This window comes from Bidens hawaiensis, unplaced genomic scaffold, assembly GCF_021521415.1.
Source record: "Bidens hawaiensis isolate Kalapana, Puna unplaced genomic scaffold, B.hawaiensis_p1.1 tig00014897_1, whole genome shotgun sequence".
Taxonomy (NCBI): Eukaryota; Viridiplantae; Streptophyta; class Magnoliopsida; order Asterales; family Asteraceae; genus Bidens; species Bidens hawaiensis.
Window position 1 is genome coordinate 253,158 of NW_027492317.1, and position 26,477 is coordinate 279,634.

Consider the following 26,477-nt stretch of genomic DNA (forward strand, 5'->3'; position numbering starts at 1 on the left):
TTGAGAATCAAGACTGATACACTCTCAGCCAATCAAATCATGATTGTTACAACTTACAACCACATACAGCAGTAAGACACATGCTTTATAAATATATGGCTTATACATACATGGTCAACAATAGATATAACAGGCCTTCAAGTCAACTCATGGATGCCAATAGTTGCAGGCAGCTCCCCTTCTACACCGCCCACTCTCGTAAAATTTACAAATACGCTGCCCTTTTGGCGGTGCTCTTGAATAACCACTAGTACTACCACCACTATTGCCGCCACTACCAAACGAAAGCTGTCTAACCCAAGGTTTACCGTTCCTACTATACCCTGAACCTGATTCCTCAACCTTGCTAAATCTCTCCCCACCGTAACCTTGTTGGTGTGGGTCCCATCCTACAGTCATGCCCAGACTCGTGCTTAAATATGGAGCGGCCTGGGTCAATTCTTTACCCGGTCTTCCAAAATTATTCATGCTACTTTGTCGGAGGTCAAGTCTTGGTGGTTGGGATGGGGGTGGAGGTTCGGCAGTGTCAATCATTGCAGGTCCCGCTCCATCACCTGCTTCCTTGTGGTTGGTTCTAAACTGCAGTACCAATTCAGGGCTGGTGTCCTTTGACTTTGTTGGCGTGGGTTCGGTGTGGTCACCCAAATCATGGCTCGTTTCAGAAGCGTTGGTTCCTCTTTCTCTCACATCAGCTTTTATGATATTCAAATCAATCACGTCTTTGGAAATAGATTCCGTGGGTATTCCAGGCCACTTGAACTGTAAATCAGTAGAGCTTCTAACCAAATCAAATGCATTATTGTTGTTGCCTTGAGAAGACACCACCGTGGTGGTGGTGGTTGTGGTCGTTGTGGCGGTGGTGGTTGGTTGAAACGGTAAATGTATCTCCGTTTCATTGGAACTAAAGGGGTGATTTCTTGAACCCTGAATATGAGGGGTGGGACTGAAGTCGTCAAAAGATCCATTAAACAAATCCTCTACAAAGTTGTTCCTTCTTGATGTAGGTGAAGGGAAACCATTTTGAGACTCCATTGCATCCACCTCAGCCAACAAATCTGAAACAGATTCTTCCGCCAAGGTGCTAAACTCGATTGTTTCGCGAACACCTTGCCAGGCTGACATATAATCATATCCAGGCTGTGATGATGGTGCAGATGATGAAGGTATAGTTTGCTCCATGTCAGCACTTGTAGTAACAGCACGATCAGTAGGCGAATATTCAGTCCATTCTTGAACTGTTTCCGGAAGCTGGGCCCCACCGACATTCCCGACTTCTTTATCTGCATCATTTTGAACCTTTTCATCTACATGGGCAGTCATCTCCTTCGGTTGTGATGATGTTGCAGATGATGAAGGCATAGCTTGCTCCATGTAAGTACTTGTAGTAACAGCACGATCCGTAGGCGAATATCCAGTCCATTCTTTAGTTGTTTCAGGAAGCTGGGCCACACCAACATTCCCGGTTTCTTTATCTGCATCATTTTGAACCTTTTCATCTACACCATTTTGAACCTTTTCATCTACACCGTTTTGAGTCTTTTCATCTACACTATTTTGAGCCTTTTCATCTACAAGGGCCGCCGTCTCCTTTGGCTGTGATGAAGGTGAAGATGATGAAGGTCTAGCTAGCTCCATGTCAGTACTTGTAGTAACAGCACGATCAGTAGGCGAATATCCAGTCCAATCTTTAGCTGTTTCCGGAAGCTGGGCCACACCAACTTTCCCGACTTCTTTATCTGCGTCATTTTGAACCTTTTCATCTACACCATTTTGAACCTTTTCAACTACACGGGCCATCGTCTCCTTTGGTGTCGGACTCGGTAAGTCCCCGATCTCTGCATTTGCAATATCAAAAACTGAAGACACATTTTTGGTATCCACACTGTTACCCGCTGGTGTAGGGCTAGCCAGACCCGTCATGTTTGACTCTTTTGACTTTCCAAAAGAAGTGGTGTTAGTGGTACCGTTGGCAATCCAGTTTGGTACAGAAGATTGTCCCGTAGAACCATGTGAACTGGATAATTTCTCGTGGTTGACTGATTTTTGTGGAGACGATAGATTAGTGGTACGAACTGTGAGACCCTCGATCCGAATACCAACTTTATCAGTGGATGTTTTAACGTTCAATTGCTGTTTTAAAACATCATTTAAGAGTAAAGATTCATCCTCCCGATTCGTCCATATCTTCATATCTTCTGGAAAGTATCCAGTTGTACTCCATTTCTGCAACTGTACCATACAAAATGGGCCTTGAATTTTTCCACTCGGATCCCGATAATGCCACACTTTTTCTAATTCGCTATAGTTGGAAACTGGGGTGTTCTTCACTGTGTTGGTTGAAGTAGATGTTTCTGATGCAGAGGTATGACTGCGGTTGGCGATGGTTGACCCATTATAATCAACTTGACTATGTGGTCGACCCGAACTACCAGGCCCGTGACCATCTCTTTTCATATTTATTCTCCCTGTAACCTTGGTAGGAGTAAGACCCTCTTCAGTTTTCCATGACCTGCTAGTAATACTATTTGAAAGATCTTTTCCTTTTTGTATAGAGCTTGTGCTTTTACGACTAATTGCAGTATACTTCGGTTTCGTGTGTTCTGTAGAAATACATTATATAAAATTACAATAGGTATTGTGACAATATGTTTAAAGTAACACAAGAGATATGTTTCAAGAAAGATAAAACCAACCCTGTTCTTTATTAAAATATTCCTCGGTGTCATCGCTTTCATAATCTGGATTCATTTTAGGATCCGAATGAACCTCAGGAATCTCCCGCAATCTGCGCTCACGCTCCTCGGGTGTCTTAAGAAGTTGTAGTTTCTCAACATATTCTCTAAGAGTGAAATTTGTCAAGGAGGTCCCTTCAGACGAATAATATTATTATGGAAAATACAAAGTAAATAAATAACGAGTAATTTATCAGCATCAAAGGATATCCCTTCTTATGCCCTTTTTCACTAGCTCGATCGCGGAGATTATTAAGCCGCAATGTCTCTGCTTCCATCAACTAAAATATAGAAAGAAAAATAAATTCTAAACCCATAAATATAATTCAAAACAATAATAAATCCTACTATAACTCACATCATTGAGCCTCGCAGATTGAAGGGACACCGCCTTGTCCTGTATATCCCCCTAAATCAAGCACAAATTTAGCAAAAAAAAAGAAGAAAATAAAAATAATAAGTTAACAACACAAAAAACTTACTACAGTAAAGCGTTTTACAAGCCCACATTTTATACTTTGTCTCAAACGCCTGCATTCGTCCTGAAAACAGAAAGAGCATAATATGTATTAATACCAATATATTATGTTTTACAAATTATGATCATTATACAAACAAAAACAACTGTCACCTCGGAAAGATCTTGATTTGAAATTGTAGCGATTGACACGGTTTCCTTCTTGTCCAAATTTAATACTTCAAGCACAACATCTGCAGACATGTTGCCAAATTTATATGGTTTATCTGCCTTACTTGTACCTGCAAACATGTACCATAATTTCAGTGGGGCCTCCTACACAATGGCTCCAAAAAATAGTATTAATTGCTAACATGCCATTACCTACAACTTGAACAAGTCTGTACATGTCATGCTTCTGATCACTACCAGTTATTCTTATTCTAACGATCGCACCAACCACCTTTTTTTGAAAATTTTCCTTATCTTCATTAAGATTTTCCATTAACTTCCGGCGCAGGTATATTAAGTTCATATTATGAACATCAATGGCAGCATAATCATCTACTTTATTTTGTGGGGGACGCTCTTCAGTTTTCTTGTGGTTTTTTCTTTTCTTTTCTTTTCCCACTACCACCATATTATCAATATTCCAATCATGGTCAACCTGTTTTGCAATACTCTTGATTGTGTTCTTTGGGAGATCTTCGTTTATGAAAAAATGAAATTCTAGAAGCTTCAGCATTTCAAAATGACCAACGCGTGGTTTCCCAAACAGAATCTTTAGCCTCGAATCACATACGATTTGACTTTTCTTTCTAGGGTCTCGAAGATTGTTTCTTTTTATGTACTCTAACATAAGTTCTTGAACATTAAACTGAGTCAGCATTGATGTATCACCATTTTTCATGTGCGCAACAAATTCTAAAAGCTCTTTAGTTGCCCAGTCAGTACGCAGTTTTTTTGTAATAACAGTTTCCTTATGAGGTACTACACTAATCTGTTCATCTGTTTTTCTTCTTTTCGACTCAATTGCCTCCAGATTCTGAGACGTGTCTGGTATAATGTTTTTCACATCAATGTCTCCATTATGTACAACTGTTGATGTAATAGCTGTTTTTCTTCTTTTGGATTCACTTGCCTCCACATTCTGAGACACGTCTGGTTTAATGTTTTTCATATCAATTTCTCCATTTTGAGCACTAGTTGTTGTAACAACTGGAGTCATTGAACTAGCTTCTTTAAGTGGATTTTTAGCTTGAGTAAGCTCATCGATTGTTAAAGATAACTTTCCTTTTAAATAGATCCAATACACCTTGAAAAGATACTCCCAACTAGTTTTGTCATCAAAATCCACTTGTGCCTTGTCATAACGGTTAATACATTATTTAAGTTTCTAAATATGGTAGCACAATTACAAAAATCCCAAACTTAGATTACAAATTTAATATCATGGATTCACGGTATACTGGATATAATATAAATAATGCAACATACCTTCTCATCTTTTTCTTGCCCACCGTTTTCAATCAGCATGATTGTTTTCATGCAGACGGTGCAAAAGCCTTTATCTCTAACACAAACATACTCAGCATTCTTTATGCACCCCTTGCACAACGAATACGTACATGTATAGCACATATGATGAGCTGCCTTCTGGCATACACTACATATATGCCAACCTGAAATCCATTCAAACACCATAAACATTAATTGTTCTAACTTCTAACAACTTAACTTAAACACACCTTAAAAGTTAAAACATACCACAATTCCATTTAGCTTTGGACCGGAAAAACGCCTCGTCTCGCTTCACACAAGCAGGATGATACGCCTTCGGACATCCTCTGGCAAAAATAAACACAACAAATAAACAATTTCAATGCTGACATTAAGCTCAATCAAAACTTAAAAACTTCAAACCCTAACCAATAAAACATCAATTATAAACACGAACCGGCGATCGCAGAGGACGAGACTACCGCCATCGAAGCAGATAAAGCAAACATCCTCATCTTCTTCTTTCACCATCTTAACCGGCGGCGATTTGGCCTGAGCCCTAGGCGGACGGCCACGCCTCTTCTTCACGGTATCAGCTCCATTAGCTAACTCCACGTCAGCATCCACTGGATCTCCAACGGTCTTCGAGGCAGATTCAATCGGTTGTTGACTTTGGTCAGAGGTTTGACTGTCAGCTTCCATTGAATAGAATTGAATTGAACTGAAGTAGGTTAGAGTGAATTGGTCGGCATGAATTACGGAATAAAAGAAACCCTAGATTTTGGGTTAATTGAATTGGGTAGGTTCAAGTCAGAAATGGAGGTGAGTGTTTGATTGACCAGTACGTCGTCGTTTGATGTGTTTGTTGTTGTTGTTGATCGGGTGGAGTTTTAGTTTAAGTTTTATAAGTTGTAGCTTTGTATCGGCAACACGACAGACAGACAGACAGACAGTGTTACACGAAACAGAGAGAGAGCGTTGAATGTGTAGTTGTGGATTCTTTTAGGTTTTATTATTATTATTATTATTATTATTAGACTTTGTAGCGGTTCTTTCGGACCTTTTATGGCACAACTTTGTAACTCCAAATCAAGGGTAACACATGTTCCACACAAAAGGCATAGGCTAGCTCATTGTTTCAAACTACTAAAGGATGAAGGAATATAGAATGTCCAACCAAGGGAAAGAAAGCTAAAGCAATTACATGGGACACATGTCCCCCTTTAGTTCTTGATGTTTTTTTAACGGTAAATATATATGTGTGTGCACGTCTTGATATTGTTAGGCTATGAATTCTTTGATGATTGATGATTGTAACATGATAGATTTTAAGGATGTAAACTTATGAGCATGAAAACAACATGAAACTACAGAGGCTAGACAAGACACAATGAGATAGATAATTGAAGTCAGCAATCGGTTTGATTTTATCTCTATTCCTTCTGTTTGAAGAAAGACGCGAGTCTCACATCAGGCGGACTCCTCCTTTTCGCTCCTCAGTCTACGGGGTATTAACAACCATTTCTAGTTGTTCCTCTCCCGATGTATTTTGGTTTGACATTGTTTCACACCCAAAAAAAACTATACTGACAATAAGAATTAATAATGCTTGCAAACCTTTTGCACAACAAATGGTAATATCCTTACTCGAGAGTCGAGGTGGTCCATGTACAAATGGTAATATCCTTACTCGAGAGTCGAGGTGGTCCATGTACAAATGGTAATATCCTTACTTGAGAGTCGAGGTGGTCCATGTACAAATGGTATATTGGTGTTCCATGTGACTCAGTTTTGAGCTTACTCTCATTATTAGTTTCAACGGCACATGGTGATAAGGATATGTGTAGTGGAACGGCTACAAAATGGGGCGACTTTCGTCATGTGGGGCCCGGTGGTGTAATGGTGGGTTTTTGTTTTAGGGGTGTAATTACATACATACATATATACATACATACATAGATAGATATATATATATCACACACACATATATAATATTAATAAACACAAACACACACCAGGCGACAAGAACTCACCCCCCCCCCTCCATTTTGGGCTTTTTTATCGCCCATTACAGCCACCCTAATGGGCGAATAGGTTGAGTTCAATAGTTGGATCCTTGAACATAACGAGATTTATCTCACTGAATTGTCATGCATTTGGGTGAGTATTTACGGGCGTTGGCTTTATGTGAGGGTTTTCCCCGCATCGAAAGGCAAGTGTATCCCGATGTGCTGAATTTAGCCAGTAGATCATTTGGATGATTTGTTGGCAGTTAAAAAAACAATAATAATTGCCTTTACCTCAATAAAAATAACATTTATTGTTTATATTAATCGAACTTAATATTTAGTTATATACATCAACTAGAAGGTTGTGGTGGTGACGTTTGATGTGTTCTTAATATTTAGTTATCGACGTCAACTAGAAGGTTGTGGTGGTGACGCTTGATGTGTTGTGATGTTAAGTCAATAAAGTTGAACAAAGTGTTAGCCTATTAGACGAACAACAATGGATAACAATATTGCTCATTTTAATCTTTCTTCATTCATGTAACCAGTCATTCTAACACTTTCTTAAATTTATATGTTTTAATGTTAGTCATTTAACCCGTCCTTATATTTCCCGTACATGTAATGACCGAGGAGATCATTATAGAAACTTATAAGTACTCAAAATTAGATTTATGGGTTGGGGGTTAGTTTTGTTAGGTTAATTTAAAACTAGTGTGTTATACTTTATAGTCATTTACGAACACAAATAAATAAACTATCCACGTTTAGCTATGATATATTTTATAAAATATCCACGTTCCATAACATGTGAAATTTTTATACCATTTAGTTATGATATTCACACTTTCCACGTGTAAATTTTTTCATGTTAACCTTTGCCTACAAATATTTTAAGTTATAATTAGTATGAAAAATTCGTTTAGGTCACTCATAGTGTTGTAAAAGTCTTGCCTTGGAATCGACGATTCCAAATGTTAGGCCATGGATATTTGACACTGTGGATACGTTTTCCTGAGATATGTTCTTGGATCAGTTATCCTTAGATAGATCCTGTCAGGATCAGTGGTCCTCAGTACTTGGTATTATTAACAATTGTTTCTTGTGTGTGGGTTGTTATTTAATAAGTATAACGGCTCCAAGACTTATTCCACCGGATATCTCGCTATTGGACTTGTCAAACACGTGGTCAAAGTCGTGGATGAGATAGTAGGATAATGGCGGATTTATAGGACTTCTTGTTGTGACACAAATAACTGAGTACTGAGGATATGTTAATCTTGAAGACGTGTCTGGATCAATTATCCTTCTGAAGAGTTCCAGATCTATGTCAGGATCATGGATCCTCGGTATTTGGTGCTGTTAACGATTGTTTCTCATATAAATGTTGATATTTATCAACATTAATGGTTCCTAGACCTGGTCATCCACTTAATTCGCTACTGGATGGCTATAGGCACGTGGTCAAAGTCATGGAGTGGTTAGTGGAAGACTTCCGGATTTTTAGGAAAAGTTGTTAGTTGTTATTCCCTTTAAATATCGAGTTTATGATCGAATTAGGTTACAACTACACACATGTACTTACACACACACACTAGAGCAGAAGCAAATACTCTCTCTAGACACTAGCTTTCGTTGTAATCTCGATCATATACTCAACAAACACTTGTAATCACTTTTTATTCATTAATAAACTCGACGGTGATAGTTTTCACTGTCCGGGGGTTTTTTGTGCCGGAAACCGAGATAACCATGTACTCATCGACCAAAGGTTACCTTGTTGATCATTGACTAAAGTACTTCGACCAAAGATTATATTATTAATCATTGACCGGAACTATTTTACCAACGATTACCTTGATAAGTTTTGACCGAGGTAAGACTATCTTGGTTAAGGGCTTTTTCCCTCGTGATCAAATCATCATGTTCATCAATATCACACTTATATACTCGTTATTATTGAATTGACACCTTACCTCACATAACAGATTTGGATACTTGATCCTTAGCTGATTTTTGTCCAAAACAATTTGGCGCCCACTGTGGGGCAATTGGTGCTATAATCCATATTATTCTCATCAACCTTCATTTTTCCATACCCTAAACACTCGCAATGGCCTCTCAATCCACCTCTGCATCGTCAACTATGCCGTCTTCGGTTTCTCTCTCCACAAGGACCTTGTCGCCGATGTCTCCGCCAATCACGGGAGCACCAAAGGCTGCTACTTCTGGGAGCAAGACACAAATACCAGTCTTCCAGAGCTCGAGAACAACCGCTGCTACTTCGGCGGTAAACTCTAACAATGACGTTTCCTCTATGTTTTTGCAGGTGAAATCATATATGGAACAACAAAGCAAGACCAACCAAAGGATCCTGCATGAGATTGAAGACATCAAAAAGTCTAAGAGGCCAGCAGAGGATTTCACCCCCCTGATGCCTAGGATGCTAGATTTCACCAGTCCAGGGTCCCTAGCTCAGTTTCGCAAGGATCATCCATCCTTCAACAGGGATCCATGGGTCCTTAGACCCAAGGATCCTCAACCTTTCAGCAAGGATCATATATCCTTCACCACGGGTCTATGGGTCAACCAGCTCAAGGACCCTCAACTTTTCAGCAAGGATCATCTATCCTTCAACAGGGGTCCATGGGTCCACAGGTTTAGGGATCCTCATTGTTTCAGCTAGGATCATCTATTCTTCAACAGGGGTCCATAGGTCCACAGGCTCAGGGATCCTCATTGTTTCAGCCAGGATCATCTATCCTTCGCCAGGGGTCCATGGGTCAACCAGCTCAAGGATGCTCAACTTTTCAGCAAGGATCATCTATCCTCCAACAAGGGTCCATGGGACAGCAAACTCAGGGATCCTCATTCTTCCCACAAGGATCCTTTATCTTTCAGCATAGATCCATGGGTCAACAGACTCAAGGATCCTCGATATTTCACTCAGGATCATCCATCCTAGATCCGAGATCCATGGGTCAGCAGATTCAAGGATCCTCGATGTTTCAGCAAGGATCCTCAGTCCTTAATCCAGGATCAATGGGTCAGCAGATCCAAGGATCCTCCATGTTTCAGAGAGGATTATCAACCCTTCAACAAGGATCCTCTAGGGGGTGTCACCAAGGACCCTACAACTTCCAGCCTCAAAGATCCTCCTATCAGGGTCAAAGATCCTTAGGAGTTCAACATCAACGGTCTTCAGAAGTCCATGAAGGAGATATAATCCCCATGCATAACACAGCTTCTGGTGGACCAAAGCCTGTAGCAGACGCTTCTTACATCAGCCACTCTTCTGGAATGCCGACGTTCATGCAACAAACAGGTAACTTGTATGATCCTATATCCTTAGATACTAACCGTGGTTCCATGCAGGATGCAGGTATCAACCAAGCTATAGCCAAGGAACTACAAAAGCTCAAGGATATGATATCCAGTGTTCCCGGGGTGATACGTCCAATCCCCGAGATACCGGAGGGAAGCCACAAGTTATCCAGATTTTCTCCACCCATCTGTTATGCTGAAATCCCTAAGCGATTCAAAACCCCCAACATGAAGACATATGATGGGACCACAGATCCTGAGGAGCACGTTGCACAATACAGAGAAAGAATGGAGATCAATCCTATTCCTAAAAGGCTCAAGGAGGCTTGTCTATGCAAGGGTTTCGGATCCACACTAACATGATCTGCACTTAAATGGCTGCTAAGTCTTCCTCCCTATTATGTTATTTCTTTTTCATATTTAGTTAACTTGTTCAACAGCCAGTTTTCTTGTAGTAGGAAATTTGAAAAGTTAACTAGTGATTTATATAGAGTTGCCCAACCTTATGATGAGTCCCTTAGGGATTTTGTTACAAGGTTTGGCAGGGAGGCCCTAGAGATTTCTAATCTTGATATAGCTACAGCTGTTGAAGCATTCAAGATGGGACTTCAAAGGGGCTCCCCATTTTATGACGATCTTGTGATGACTCCATGCAGGACTTTAGATGAAGTCAGAAACATGGCACTCAGATTTATAAGACTAGAGAATGATAAAAGGATCTAGGAAAGATTGGGTACTTCAACAAAATAGGAGTCACCCGGTAAGAAATCAAGGATCTAGGATCCTGAAGAAGCCCCTTAGAAAGCACCACCACCACCACCAGATGCGCACGTGATTAACTTCGTCTCCAGAGGCGCAGATATATTTCGAAGTTCCTCTCCGACAGTAGAGTCCCTCGTTGAGAAGACCGAATTGAATACTGGGGAAAGACCGCTTATCCCCACTACATCAATAACTGACAGAAGAATCTTTTTCGATGAAGAAGACAAATCAAGCATCCAGGATCCTCACCATGACGGTTTGATTATTACTTTATTTATAGCTAACCATTATGTTCGCAGGATCCTAGTTGACGGTGGTAGCTCGGTCAATATCATCCAACATGATGTACTTCAGAAGATGAACATACAAGATTTAAAAATCATCCCAAGAACATCGGTGCTATTTCGTTTTAGTGGAGAAACCAAGAAAACATTGGGGGACATCAACCTCCCGATATACATCGAAGGGTTAAATTCTTATCAAAGATTTTGTCTAATTGATAACCTTTCTTGTTGCAATGTTATTTTAGGCAGGCCTTGGCTACATGGAATGAAAGCAGTGGCTTCTACATACCATCAGTGCATCAAGCTTCCTACCCCATGGGGAGTAATGAGGATAGATGGCGATCAAATGGAAGCCAAGAACTATTATTCGTCATTAATGAAGCCAACAACCAAGCAAACTATAGCATAGCAACCACAACAACATCTTGGGGACGTTCTGGAAGCTCGGTAGAAAGACGTTAAAAAAAAGAGTATCCTTCGATCCCGAGGATCCAGACATAAAGGTGTTCCTAGGATCCATTATCCCCAGCAAGATTGAGGAGGATTTGGTACCCTTCTTAGGGCGAAGAAAATCTACATTTGCCTTTAAGCATTCAGACATGGCAGGGGCAACATATCAAAGACTGGTCAATATGATGTTCAAATACCAGTTAGGCAAGACCATGGAAGTTTGAATGGACTCAAAAGCATGAGTATGCGCTGAAGGCTCTTAAGGATTATGTATCCTCAGCACCAGCCTTGATGAAGCCAATTTATGGTGAGCCGTTGTCTCTATACTTAGACATTTCATGTAATGCAGTCAGTGCTGTTCCGGCCAAGGATCATGAAGGTCCACAGCATCCGGTATATTATGTAAGTAAAAACCTTTTAGACGCAGAGGTCAGGTATTCTCACATTGAGAAATTAATTCTTGCTTTGATTATTACCTCAACCAAGTTGAGACATTATTTTTAAACACCATACTATTATTTTGAGAACTAACTATTCTGTTAAGGATGTGCTTAGAAAGACAGAGATGTCAGGAAGGATGGCCAAGTGGGCTGTGAAACTGAGTGCATATGATATTCAGTACGAGCCAAGAACAGCCATTAAGTCACAAGCACTAGCAGACTTTGTGGCTGATTTCAGCAGTGATATACAAAAGGAAACTGACTTGGAGGTCCAACAACTAGAAAAGACTCGGTATCCTTGGATCCTCTTCACAGATGGAGCATCCAACGTAAGAGGAACAGGATTAGGGATCCTACTGAAATCGCCACAGGGGGACATATTACCCCAGACCATAGCCTGTGAGTAGGGCTGTGCAACGGTTCAGAACCGCGAGAACCGAACCGGAACCGAAAATGAGTGCAAAATAGAACCGGAACCGGAACCTATTATAGTAAACCGGTTCAGTTCCAGAACCGCTAAAGCCGGTTCTCGCTAAGCGGTTCTGGCTAGAACCGGTTCGATCATTTATTTATCAAATGAGTTATGGAAACTTTGCAAATTACAAAACAAGTTTATACAATTGTATGTCTTCTTTCACGGTAAAACTAATTTAGATTACAACATGAGCATCTGTTATTAAAACCTAAGTGTTGAAGTTAAAAAAAATCATTAGCAACGATAGATTAATAGAAGATCATATCATTTTATATTAAATTACCTTGATAGTTTAAATCAAAATTGATCATGGTTGTTAGTTCTTGAACGTAAAGAAAGAAGATTTGAATTAAAAATGATTGAATGGATGTCGGTTAATAAGTTACTCTATAAAAATGGGGATTGGTAAACTTATTTAAAACGTTTTGAATATTCTGGTTCTTCGGTTCCAAGTTTAGAACCGCCGGTTTTACCCGGAACCGAACCGGGAACCGTTTAATGCAAATTCTGAGAACCGAGAACCGAACCGGTACACACATTAGCGGTTCTGAGGCACTGGTTCGGTTCCGGTTCCTCGGTTCTGACGGTTCCGAACCGTTTTTTGCTCACCCCTACCTGTGAGTTCCAGACAACAAACAATGAAGCAGAGTATGAGGCTCTAATCGCAGGTTTGCAATTAGCCAAAAGCATGAGGATCAGGTATCTTCAAGTTTATATAGACTCTTTATTGATAACTAACCACTTTAATGGCTCATATGCTGTTAAAGGTGAAAAACTAATCAAATATCTAGATGTTGTGAAGGAATTAGCAAAATCCTTCGAATTGTTTAGTATTATACAGGTACCAAGGGAAAAAAAATGCTGGGGCAGATGCTTTGGCAAATTTAGCCTCATCTATGAAAATTCCAGAAGACACGAAGATTCCAATCATTCATGTTCTCTCACCAGCAATAGGAAAACAAGAAGTTGGGGAGATAAAAACTGACATCGTACTTTGGGATCCATCATTCTCAAACAACCAAGGATCCTGGATCCTCCCAATCAAAAAATACATTCAAACTGGAGAAATTCCAGCCACAGAGAATCCGAAATCTTTCAAACTCAAGGTATTACAATATATTGTATTGTATGTATATTATACAAGAAATCTCTTGCAGATCCATACTTGAGGTGTACCGAGGATCCTGAAATCCAAGAGGTGCTTAAAGACTTTCACGAAAGTGATTGTGGTAACCACACCGGAGGTAGAGCCCTATTCTCTAGAATTCTGAGAACAGGTTACTACTGGCCAACAATGAAGAGAGATGCCATAGAATACTCGAAGAAATGTGATGCTTGTCAAAGGCATGCAAACATCCTACATCAACCAGCAGAACCTATGTATCCTATATTCTCATCATGGCCTTTCATGAAGTGGGGCATGGATATTGTGGGTAAACTACCTAAGGCACCAGGAGGAAAAGTATTCATGCCTGCAATGACTGATTACTTTTCAAAATGGATAGAAGCAGAAGCTTTTGTTCAAGTCCGAGAAAGGGAAGTTATATCCTTTATTAAAATAAATATTATGACTAGATTTGGTATCCCTTCTGAAATTGTTTGTGACAATAGTTCCCAGTTTATCGGGAAAAGAACCACTAACTTTTGTGACAGTTGGGGCATCAAGATGATCACTTCTACACCAGTTCATCCTCAAGCCAATGGTCAAGCAGAATCAAGTAACAAGATTATTATCAACAACTTGAAGAAGAAACTAGGATCCAAGAAAGGCAAGTGGGCCGAAGAGCTACCATATGTTCTTTGGGCTGATAAAACAACACCAAAGAATGCAACAGGTCAAACACCCTTCTCATTGGTGTTTGGATCAGAAGTAGTAGTCCCTACAGAAATGGTGGTCCCTACAGCCAGAACAAGCATCCGTGATCCTGAGGCTAATAAAGAAATCCTTTTTGAAGACTTGATACCGTTGAAGAACTCAGAGAGCTAGCCAAGATCAGAATGGCAGCATATCAACAAAGGGAAGCTGGGGTATACAACAAAAATATAAGGCTCAGAAGATTTCAAGAAGGAGATCTAGTCTTGAGGAGAGCCTTCCAAAACACAACTAATCCAGCAGATGGAAAGCTAGCACCTAAATGGGAAGGCCCCTACTTGATCGAGTCAGAAGCTGGAAAGGGGGCATGTCACTTGCTAACTATGGAAGGCAACAGGTTACCCAGAGCATGGAACGCCATCCATCTCAAAAAGTATTTTTTATAGTAAGGATCTAGTATCCTTAGAGAATCAAGCATCCATCTAGGATCAAGGATCTAAAATTGGTAATATCTATCTGATCACTTATTCATTTCATATTCTTGTTATTTTAAGGATAATGTATTCTTAACATTTATCTTTTCCAAGTTTTTAAGTAACAATGCACATTTCAATAAGAGGTTCAATGTCTAAGAGGTTGGCCACCTCTCCCTCACGTTTAAGGTACTTTACTATTTCCCTTGGCCTTGCTCACGATTGGATATGACCCCCGATGGTCATATCCCCTACGGTTTAAAGGTTTTCACCTTTCTCACAATCGCCAGTTGCGCACGCTATCCAACGTATAGTCCGGGGCAGCGGGACCTGTACACGCTTAGTGGCTGAAAATTTCGTTGTCTTCGGCTATATGGAGGATCCACGAATTATGGTAGACGTACCATACCTCCGGTTTATAACGTTTTCACGTTATCTCATGTTTGGGCTAAATCTCGGTTTGGGCGAGTCCCCAGTTAACATCCGTATCTTTGGGCCAGTCCCCAGTTTGGGCTTGTCCCCAATATTTGGGCTTGTCCCCAGTTTAACACCAGTTCACGGGCTTATCCCCAGATTACACGGGCTTGTCCCCAGTTGCACGGGCTTGTCCCCAGTTTATTTTATGGGCTTGTCCCCATATTATTTTATGGGCTTGTCCCCAGTTTGTTGGGTTTGTCCCCAGTTTATTTTATGGGCTTGTCCCCGGTTTATTGGGTTTAATCCCATATAATATCGTAAGCTATTTGCATCAGGTATCATAAATTAGATTCTGAGGATTACCGAAGGATCAATACTTATGGATTCAAAATCCTTTAATTCAGTTTTATAAGGATTGCAAAAGGATCAATACTTATGGTAACTTAGGTCTAACCAGACCTTACGGTATGATTTCTGTTGATCGATTTACACTTATTTGATTTCAGTTTATATCTTCATAGATATAAGGATTCATTATTCTCAATCTATTTTTATAAGGATTTAAGATCCTGGTTTATTTTTGCAAGGATATTCTATCCTAAAAACTTTTTACTAAAGAATATTTCTCAAAACTTTCAACAAGTCTAAAGCTATATCAGACAAACTTTCAAAATAACAGACAATCAATATATAGTTAAAAGATACTATTTATTAAACTTACTTTCAATTACCAAAAATCTTAACTCGGATTTCACCATTCGAAAGATGGAACATCTACCCGGGTTAAGCAAGTATTACTAGCTGTTCATGATTTACAGGAAGAATAAGAGGTTTCGGATATATAGCTTGAAGGGAAGTTCTCAAGGAAACTCTATAGATATATGATAATTATATCTAGCTTGTCAAATCTCATCCATTTTTGCAGGAAGTCTGAATTCAAAGGCAAAATGACAGCTGTGATCTTATCACACCACCATTTTGGGGGCAATTGTTAGGGCATGGAAATTTGACGTTGTGGATACGTTATCCTGACATATGTTCTTGGATCAGTTATCCTTAGACAGATCCTGTCAGGATCAGTGGTCCACAGTGCTTGGTATTATTAACAAATGTTTCTTGTGTGTAGCTTGTTATTTAATAAGTATAACGGCTTCAAGACTTATTCCACCGGATATCTCGCTATTGGACTTGTCAAACACGTGGTCAAAGTCGTGGATGAAGATAGTAGGATAATGGCGGATTTATAGGATCATGGATCCTCGGTATTTGGTGCTGTTAACGATTGTTTCTCATATGAATGTTGATATTTATCAACATTAGCGGTTCCTAGACCTGGTCCTCCACTTAATTCGCTACTGGATGGCTATAGGCACGTGGTCAAAGTCATGGAGTGGTTAGTGGAAGACTTTCGGATTTTTAGGAAAAGTTGTTAGTTGTTATTCCCTTTAAATATCGAGTTTATGATCGAATTAGGTTACAACTACACACATGTACTTACACACACACACTAGAGCAGAAGTAAATACTCTCTCTAGACACTAGCTTTCGTTGTAATCTCGATCATATACTCCACAAACACTTGTAATCACTTTTTATTCATTAATAAACTCGACGGTGATAGTTTTCACCGTCCGGGGGTTTTTTGTGCCGGAAACCGAGATAACCGTATACTCATCGACCAAAGGTTACCTTGTTGATCTGTAAGGCCCCGAACCCGGTAGCCCTACTTTAGCGTCGGATTTACTCATAAACACAGTTCTTGCAATCAGAGTTAATTAAAACTTTCGCGGAATATAAAAACTTTCATGAAACGTTACAACAATCCAAAACTTGCCTTAATTAAACATTCTTGTCTTTAAAATAAACGTCAATACATTAAAACATCTTGAGTCTTCAAATGCCAGTCTCCTATTCACCCACCATGTGCCCGCTCAAGCTAGTTGTCTCATTCTACTCACCTGCGTGCATACTAAAAGTCAGCTACGCTGAGTGAGTTCTAGTTAATCGGACGCCATACAATACATACACATACATACATATCCGAAGATACATATCCATACCTAACTAGTTACCCTTCTGTTCTACATACATACTTACTACCATACATACATACATATCTACAATCACTAACCTCAGTCTACCGAGAGTACGTTCATAGTCCGCCGTCTATACCTGTACTCAAGGTCGTGAACACGTAAAAGGTCCGCAGTCCTTACCTATGTTCACCATTTATGGTACTTGCAAGGTCCGCAGTCCTTCCCTATACCATCCTACATCCACAACACGTACAAGGTCTACAGTCCTTCCCTATGTTGCAACCTAAACCATAGCACGTACGAGGTCCGCAGTCCTCCCCTATGCTACCACAATACAAATACAGCACGTATAAGGTCCACAGTCCTTTCCTATGCCATCCTACATCCACAACACGTACAAGGTCCACAGTCCTTCCCTATGTTGCAACCTAAACCATAGCACGTACGAGGTCCGCAGTCCTCCCCTATGCTACCACAATACAAATACAGCACGTATAAGGTCCACAGTCCTTTCCTATGCTGATGCCTATCTATAATACGTATAAGGTCCGCAGTCCTTAACTACGTTGTCGTCTATTATCTGTAACACGTATAAGGCCCACCGTCCCTATCTACGTTTACATCTATCATCTACATTACGTATAAGGCCCGCAGTCCTTAACTACGCCATCACCAGCCGAGTCTATGTCCGACAGAAGCTAGAGGGATTTGCCATCCTAACTTATTATGTCGAACGTAGAACTCACAAACCATTCGTGTACCTGTATACACATACTTCACATATACAATAATTACATTATAGCATAAGAACACTCTAGGCGTTCTTTACATCATTCATTTAACAACCATACCCCTTGTCGATACGTGCAATATCCGAAGATCGTTCACGCCCCGACAAGTATTCATTTGTAATGTTCATACATCTTCGATATATAACATTCGTACCTTTATTTTTAACCTGACAGTACGCGCAATATCCGAAGAACATTCGCGTACCGACAAGCAATCATTCATATCCATCACATATATCACATATGGCATACACTTATCACTTAGGATAAATGTATTAACAACACATCGAGTATGCACACAGCCCCGAAAACATAACAAGGAATGGGGCTAGAAACTCACCTGAACTTTGCTTCTTCCTCCGATAGTTGTAAATCCCTTCTTTAACTGAGCTCGGCTGACTATATAAGTTACACGTATCAATACTCGCCTGATTTAATCTGGTGGCCTAGTATTAGCTTACTTTTACTTATCGTTTTTAATTTATTTTCTAATCGAACTTGACTCTGGGCGAAGTTAAACCTTAGGCGAACTTAGCTTTAGGCGAAGTTAAACCTTAGGCGAACTTAGCTTTAGGCGAAGTTGTCATCAGGCGAACTTAGCTTTTAGGCGAAGTTGTCATCAGGCGAACTTAGCTTTTAGGCGAAGTTGTCATCAGGCGAACTTAGCTTTTAGGCGAAGTTGTCATCAGGCGAACTTAGCTTTTAGGCGAAGTTGTCATCAGGCAAACTTAGCTTTGCAGGCGAAGTTCATCAGGCGAACTTAGCTTGCAGGCGAAGTTGTCGGCTGCAGCTACTGTTCGTCCTTAATCATCTTCGTTTCTTAACCAAATAACTCGATTTAGGTATCCCCGGAATCGTCTGACCAGCGCCTACAAACCCCAACCATCAAATCGGCCTAACATCGATGTTTAAGGGGTGCGATTTAGGCATATAGGTTACGGGTTCTTTTATCAATCGATTAACCCATAAAATCTTAACCATTTTCAGTAAGTTTAGCTTTGTAGGATTCGTTTTTACCATACAAACACCGATCTATCATTTCTATACTAATCCAAACATAAATGAACATGTTCTCGATATAAACGTACCGTAAATGAGTCAAACTACGAACACGAGCTGGTCTTGTTGCTTTGGTTCGTCACGACGATCTAGCACCAACGAGCTCAGGTCCTTGCCTTTGGATCTTGGTTTGGGTCGTGTGTGTTTTGGAGTGTGTAGAGATTATGATGGAAATGAAATGAGGGTTTAGGGTTTTAGGTTGGTTTAGGGGATATTTATATCCCTTAAAGCCCATGAACCTAAAGCCCATTCTCATTTAACCCATCTCAATTAATTTAAATCCATGATCCGTTCTTTACTCGATATTAATTAATTAATAACGCGGAAATCACTAAACGTAACTTTCTTTATTCGACATTATAAATTTTAGGATGTTACATGATCATTGACTAAAGTACTTCGACCAAAGATTATATTATTAATCATTGACCGGAACTATTTTACCAACGATTACCTTGATAAGTTTTGACCGAGGTAAGACTATCTTGGTTAAGGGCTTTTTCCCTCGTGATCAAATCATCGTGTTCATCAATATCACGCTTATATACTCGTTATTATTGAATTGGCACCTTACCTCACATAACATATTTGGATACTTGATCCTTAGCTGATTTTTGTCCAAAACACCAAAGTCCTCGGACATCAACCATGCCGCAGTTTCCCAACTCGGCCACCATTACTTGTCAAGGTCTAACTCGGTCAAAAGTTGGAGTACTCAGGATTACTTGGCCTCCAAGGTCAACTCAGCCATAATTTTTTTATTTTTTTATTTTTAGTAAAAAATTAAAAATAACAACAAAACATGAATTTTTTGAGTTATGTTTTTTTTTTCAAATGAATTATGCTTATTTTGACGAGAATTATGCTTATCTTAACATATATATATGATATCCAAGAAATATTTTATGTTATATAGATCATGTCCAAGTATAAGTCGAGTACTCTCCGAGTACTCCCTACAAAGGGGTCGGTCGTCTACGGATCACCTAGCGAATTTTACAACATTGCTCATAGTGATAGCAGCATGGTTACTCAAATTTTCAAGACTTTCTATATAAAATACTAAAATACATACCTAGCATTCAGAAGGGATAACTTCACATAATAGTAATTAAGTTTTCCAATCTATTAAGATCACTAAAAAGGTATTTCTTTTAAAGTCACCCAACTTTAATTAGGTATTTCAATCTTATTTTATAAATAAATAAATAAAATTAAATAAGACAAATAAAAAAAATCTATAAATCATGATTAGCATTAAGTGATTATTTTATTCAAGTCAGACTTAAGTTGAAGAGTTATAAAAATTGGTTACTGTTTAATGAATTTTTTTCTTCACTGACTCATTGTTACCTCATACTTAAGTTATTTGAAAGAAAAAGTTATCACTTATGAGTAATAACAAAATTCAAATGTGTTTCATTTGTCTTTTAGTTATAAAAAAGTTATCTTAAAAAAATGCATAGTACTAGAACACCTAATAAAAGTTGAGCAACTTTAGATGCACAAAAAAATTAAACTAATAAGTAAAGCAGATAACTAAATTTTATTTAAAAAAAGGGCAACATATTCATAAAAGTGGACATATTTATATAAATGGAAATTGAATATACTATGTAAAGATAATCAAATAGAAAAGATAATAAAATCGATTTCGATTTCAACTAATCTATAATAACTAGTATATAGAAAAAAATGAAAAAATATATGAGAATTCTATTTAGAATCACTTTAGTTTAGAGATAATTCTCATTAAGATTGAGATGAAAACAAGAGAATTTGGATAAGAGAAATAATTTAATACACAAAAAAAAAAATCAAACAAATCGTTATGTCATTGCAATTTCTTTTTAACAACAAATGTTATTCATACTCAAATTTCCATCAATGATATACTTATTTGACCAGGTTTGACCTCTTCTTTAAGACGCTTGTGAATCTTCCTGGTGAGGTGAACTAGCCTCACATGAAATATATTTTAGTTTAGTTTTTGAATTCAATACAAACTTTGAACATAATTCACGTCGGCAGCCCGGTTTTCCTTAGATTGTGAAAGTTGGGCTTTGGCCCTTTATCAACAAAATATCTAAAGGGAATGCTGTATCACAAATTTCTAAATCGGCCCTGAGAAAATGCTCAATTACATTGTTCTTATTGTTTGAAGAAACTTTAGTAAAATGTCGAAGTCATTCATGAAGTTTGGTTAAGTATGTGACTTTCGTCCAAATAATTTCTTTTGTGCAACTGGATAATCAAGGTTTCCCGTTTATTATCAATTACATCCAAATCGCTAACCCTGTTACATTTTTAACATTAAGTTAGAGGTGAAACGATCTTTTTAGTTTCTTTATTATTTTACTATTTTACTCGCATATGATTCGAGTGACCTATATTCGCAGGGGTGTAGACAGATTTAGGGGAATGGATTTGGCTGAATTCGTGCAAAATTTTGTTTTAGTGTTATATTTTAGAAAACCCAAATCTAAGTGATAAACAATCGGTCGTCCGTCCCACAAAATTTTCCAAACCCGTAGAAAAAGTTTCTGCCTACACCACTGCATATTCGTGTTTCCAAAGTGACTAGGTTGCATGCATTGATTTTCTTTCACTACATACATTTGGGCTCACAAGTCCTGTCTTTATATAGTTGTCTTGGGCCCATGTCTATGCGGGTTATGTTATGTTTTATTGTCATCTTATCTTATCAAGTTAATAAGGATAATAGTGGTATTATTGTGTAAAGTATGAAACAAAACATGCGTCAATAAGCCATTATTAAAACATTTCTGTCCTTTTAGGTTCAGCTTTCGGCGTCAGAAAATAATGCACGCATAATTCAAATAAAATATCCCAAAAATATTAATATAAATATAAGAAAAATAATTTTCTAACTAAATTCTAAATTTCAGTATCAAATAGTTAATGACTAGTATTCGTATATCCTAGATCAGATTATAAAATCGCCAAAAACAACTATACATATATCTAAGAATCAGGTTATAAAATATTAAAATTGCTAAAAACAATTGTTTGGAACCCCATTAAAAATTGTCATAATTTATCCTGTTACATAAAGGAATAAATTTCAAATTTAAGACTGCTATAATCCGAAAATGTTTAGCATGACACATGGGCGGACCTAACCTTGTGGTATGGGAGTCGATCGTCCATTTTTTTAATACTATTCTAGTGTAAAAATCATGGCCCTATGAGAAAATTTCATGAGTCCGTCGTGACACCCTTTTATCTTGTATGCTAAAAGTATTTTACTATAAACCAAAAAAATAAATAATAAATAAATAAAAATGAGGAGGTTAAAGGGAAGTTGATAGTTTCTCTTCTTATAATTTGATTCGAAGGCTTTAACTTTCGGATCGGCCCCCACAGGTTTGAATAGACTGCATGCATTTAATTTTGACTTTCCTCAATTAATATTCTTTTTGGACTATTGAATGACATTAAATTGTTTTCTTTTTACAGTTTTATATAATAATCGGACCCACATTTTGTATAATTTAAGTTTTAACTTTCGGATTGCCGGGCTCTGATAAAACTTAAAAGCCACCTTGCATACAATGATTTCTGGTTTTCCAAGTTCAATAGCATCTTTGAAAACTTCATGAACAAGTTTTGTTAAAGTAAAAAAATAATGTATTTTAGTATATACACAAACTCAGTTGATAAATATAAATAAACAACTAATTCTACTGGCACGCTGCAGCGTAACAGGTTAAATGCATTGCATGTTTTAAAGTATCGCACGTTGTGGCGAGTACTCGGTGGAGAGTTGGACATTATCGATTGAATTCGTTAAAGTTTCGTGGCAATAATTTTATTTCCAAAGTTGAGGGGTCAAAAAAGTAATGACGTAAGTTGAAAGAATAAAAGTTTTGTTACCAAAGCTGTTAGACCAGCAAAAAGTATATAAAATTAAAATATATGCTAAATTTTTGTAGCGAAAGTGTAATGCAGAGCCGACTCAAAAGGAGGTCGAAAAGGGCGGCGGACCTAGGCTCATTCTCCCGAGAGCCTCATAATTGTAAAATATATATATATATATATTTTATATATGATAATGTTCTATAACAAAAGTCTACGAAATGACCTTTTAGTGCATTAAAAAGAGTGCTAGTCTATGCAATCAAAAGTTATGAGTTCAATTCTCATTCATAGTGTTTATTTTTATCAAAATCATTTTCATTTGTGTTTTATATGTTCTATTTAAGTGTGTGTGTGTTGTTTTGGTTCTTATTAGGCTTTGGAATACAACCCAATTGATAAAATTGTTAAATTACTATGTGATAAGATAGTAAAAACATTATTTAAGGGACCTTTTTTTATGGTTATCCCGAGCCCCAAATTTTAAGGGATTCTCGAAAACGACTCTAATCTAATAAACCAAAATTTGTAAATAAGGGTGAGAAATCAAAACGTACCTATGTCAAAGTTTTAGACAAAAGTATAAAAAAAGCTATTAAAAGTCTGAACAATCGACTTTATTGTCAACTTGTTTTTTAAAGATATTGTTTATTTCTTCTAAAAATCCAAACTAACGACTTTATATTGTATTTACGTTGTATAGCGAGAACTTGAAAAATACGAGTGAAGATATGAATGAGAAAGTGTAACAATTTGCATGTAAATATGCCCATATCATTAGAGTAGCATTTAGCTATATGAAAAGGAAGTAATATTTTTTAAGTTCAAATTTGATTTGATAAGTCGAATTCAAATTTGTTTTTTTTCTTTCTTTGCTAGATACTAATTCAAAATATAATGGTCAAAAGTTACAAAAGAAAAGGTGGAAATCTACATTAGCATCTCTTAATTTTGAGACATATGTTATTCAATTTCAACCCCATTTTGAATTTTTGTCAAATTTTTCCCTCTTGTTTCATTTGACTACTCAATCATCACCATAATCTTGTTTCTTTTGGGCCACAAACAAGGGAGTATGCATCCAAAATGGTAAAAAGGTCCCTCCTCTCAGATATATAATTGTACTTAGTTTTAAAAAGTAATATATTTTTAAAAGACTTATTAAAAACATATATAACTACGCTATTTCCTCCATGCTAGGGAAGATCATATAAAAAGTTTACGTAGTATTAGATTTAATTACATTGAATGTGTATCGTGTAACTATAATAAAGATATAACAGTAACTCCATATTAGGGGATGTTTGGATGAGCTTATAAAATTTGCTTATTTGATATTTGTTTGTTGAAAAGAAAAAGGGTGGTTGGTAAAGCAATTTCAAAAGCTTCAAAATGAAGCTTTTGAAAAATTGCTTTTCTTTTTAAAAATCAAATAAGCAAAAAAAACAAATTAAAAAGCTCCCCCAAAACACCCCATTAGCTTGCACATATCTATTAACATAAATAATAAAAAAACATCAAAATAATTTTATAACAAAAAAAAAATAATGTTAGTAACATTATTAAAATAATAAAAAAATCCAAATTAAGAACAAAATATATAATAATAATAATAATAACAACAACAACAACAATAACACAATAAAGAAAATAATATACAAAAATATATAACAAAAAAATCCTAAAGCTAACACTAATAAGATTAATAATAATAGCAATAATAAAAGAAATCGTAATAATACCAATAACAGTTAAATAATCTTACTAATATTAAAAAAAAAGCAAGAAAACAAGGTGGTGAGCGATGGAATATAGGTCAATGGAGAGCAATCTTATCATTGACTGTAACAAAGTTTGATAAGTCGCATAAGAAGGTGGAGGCTCAAACTCGTTCCACGAGGGCAATACCTAGAAGACACAATCAACGGGATCTCATCACGACTCGGCTTGGTTAAAAAAAAAGAACGCCATATAAAGAGGTGGTTGTTAGTAAGGGTGAGGGTGATATATACTCTCTTATGAAAGAAATCGTTATTGAGTGGTCTGATCTATGGTACCCGAGTCATTGCTTAGCGAGAGGGGTGTTGCCAGTCGCGAAGAACGGTGATCTTCTACATAAAATGTAAAATCGTTATTGAGTGGTTCTATCTATGGTACCCGGTTCTCTTTTGGTTGGGGCGGGGTTTCCGGATGCGGCATAAATGTAACATTGCTAAAAATTTACTTTTTTGGTAAAACAAACTCCTTTTAGACTGTGTGTTGTGGATGTGAGTTTGATGCCCTCATCCTCCACCCTGGATGATCTTGATTGGGTTCAATGCTTTGAAGCTCACACTCTACCATTATTATCGTGACACTTAAAGGGACTTTGTAATGTTTTGAAGACGACTTGAAAGATGGTGTCTCCTTTGACTCTAATTAAAGACCACACTAGTCAACCTTAATATGGTGAGAAATCCATGTATCCGATTACACTACTTGACACAACATTTTTACCAATTTTTTAAAATAATTTTTCAAAGCTAGATCCCGCTATTTCATAAATTGTTAAGTTTTATTAAAAATATGACAAGAAAACCCATAAAAATTTAAACCATTTTTTTAATTGCAATATTTTTAAAAGAATAAATATTTACCCAAAAAGTGGAGGCACGAGTGTCCTTTTTGAACCATGCCAGGCCAAAGTAACCGGTATGAACTCCTAACGTAGAAATGACGGCATGCTAGTAAAGATACAAATATGAAAATTAATTTTTAAGGAGACATATTTAGAATCTCTTTCTAAAAAAAGGATATTTTAAGAATTTTCCCTTTAGTCACTTGGCAGAATGAGACGTTCTAAACGTGATGATTCCGCCATTGGCTCTTCAGTTGTTAAGGATTAATTTTCTTAGAATGAATTTAGTAATTTTTTTAATGGTCTTTTTATTTTCTTTCTTAATATGTAGTTTTAAGCTCATGAATGAATTTTAATTTTAAAATATAATGTTAGTTTAGGTTTTATTTTCTTAATTTGAAATTCGAATGGTGATTAAAAATTGAAATAGAATGAGACCACTCCCTTCTTGATAGGCGAATTAATGTAAATTTTGTAAGGATCAATATAGTGATGACATGTAGCATTTTGAAAGCTTTATTTATTAAATAGTATAGATAATTTATAATTTATATAATGTAAATTTCTTATATTGAAGATACTTACTTATACTGGGTGAAAAGCCGAAACCATAAACAAAGAATTGTTTTTCAGTTATAATTGAAAAAAAAATTCACAAACCAAACACACTCAATGACTCAAATTCAAAATTTCTATTTTCTTTGATAAATTCCAATTCTCTTAAAAAAATTCACAAACCAAATGCAACATTCCACAATATCAACAAATGATTTTTTTAACAAATGGTCTACAATCTTTTTCTTACACTTTGTATTAATAACAAGTTTTGTATTGGATTCTTCACGTATGTATAAAATGGAATTTTGAAAGTTTGTTCTTTAGATTTTTGGCATCAAACTTTGCCACAAGACTTTTAATCTTTTAACTTTGGTTCTAAAGTGTTTACAATTTTAAAAATT

The 26,477-nt window shown here is 37.2% G+C and overlaps 1 protein-coding gene across 1 annotated transcript; it reads right to left on the minus strand.

Moving 5' to 3' along the window:
* Positions 1-5,647, minus strand: LOC143547953 (zinc finger CCCH domain-containing protein 19-like). Its single transcript, XM_077039241.1, has 10 exons — positions 5,147-5,647; positions 4,957-5,036; positions 4,687-4,871; positions 3,574-4,552; positions 3,364-3,491; positions 3,215-3,274; positions 3,091-3,141; positions 2,943-3,013; positions 2,694-2,845; positions 1-2,600 (listed from the first exon to the last, which is right to left on the minus strand). The coding sequence occupies exons 1-10, from the start codon at positions 5,389-5,391 to the stop codon at positions 148-150; spliced, it is 4,404 nt and encodes a 1,467-aa protein (XP_076895356.1). The 5' UTR covers positions 5,392-5,647; the 3' UTR covers positions 1-147.
* Between the last annotated feature and the right edge of the window lie 20,830 nt (positions 5,648-26,477).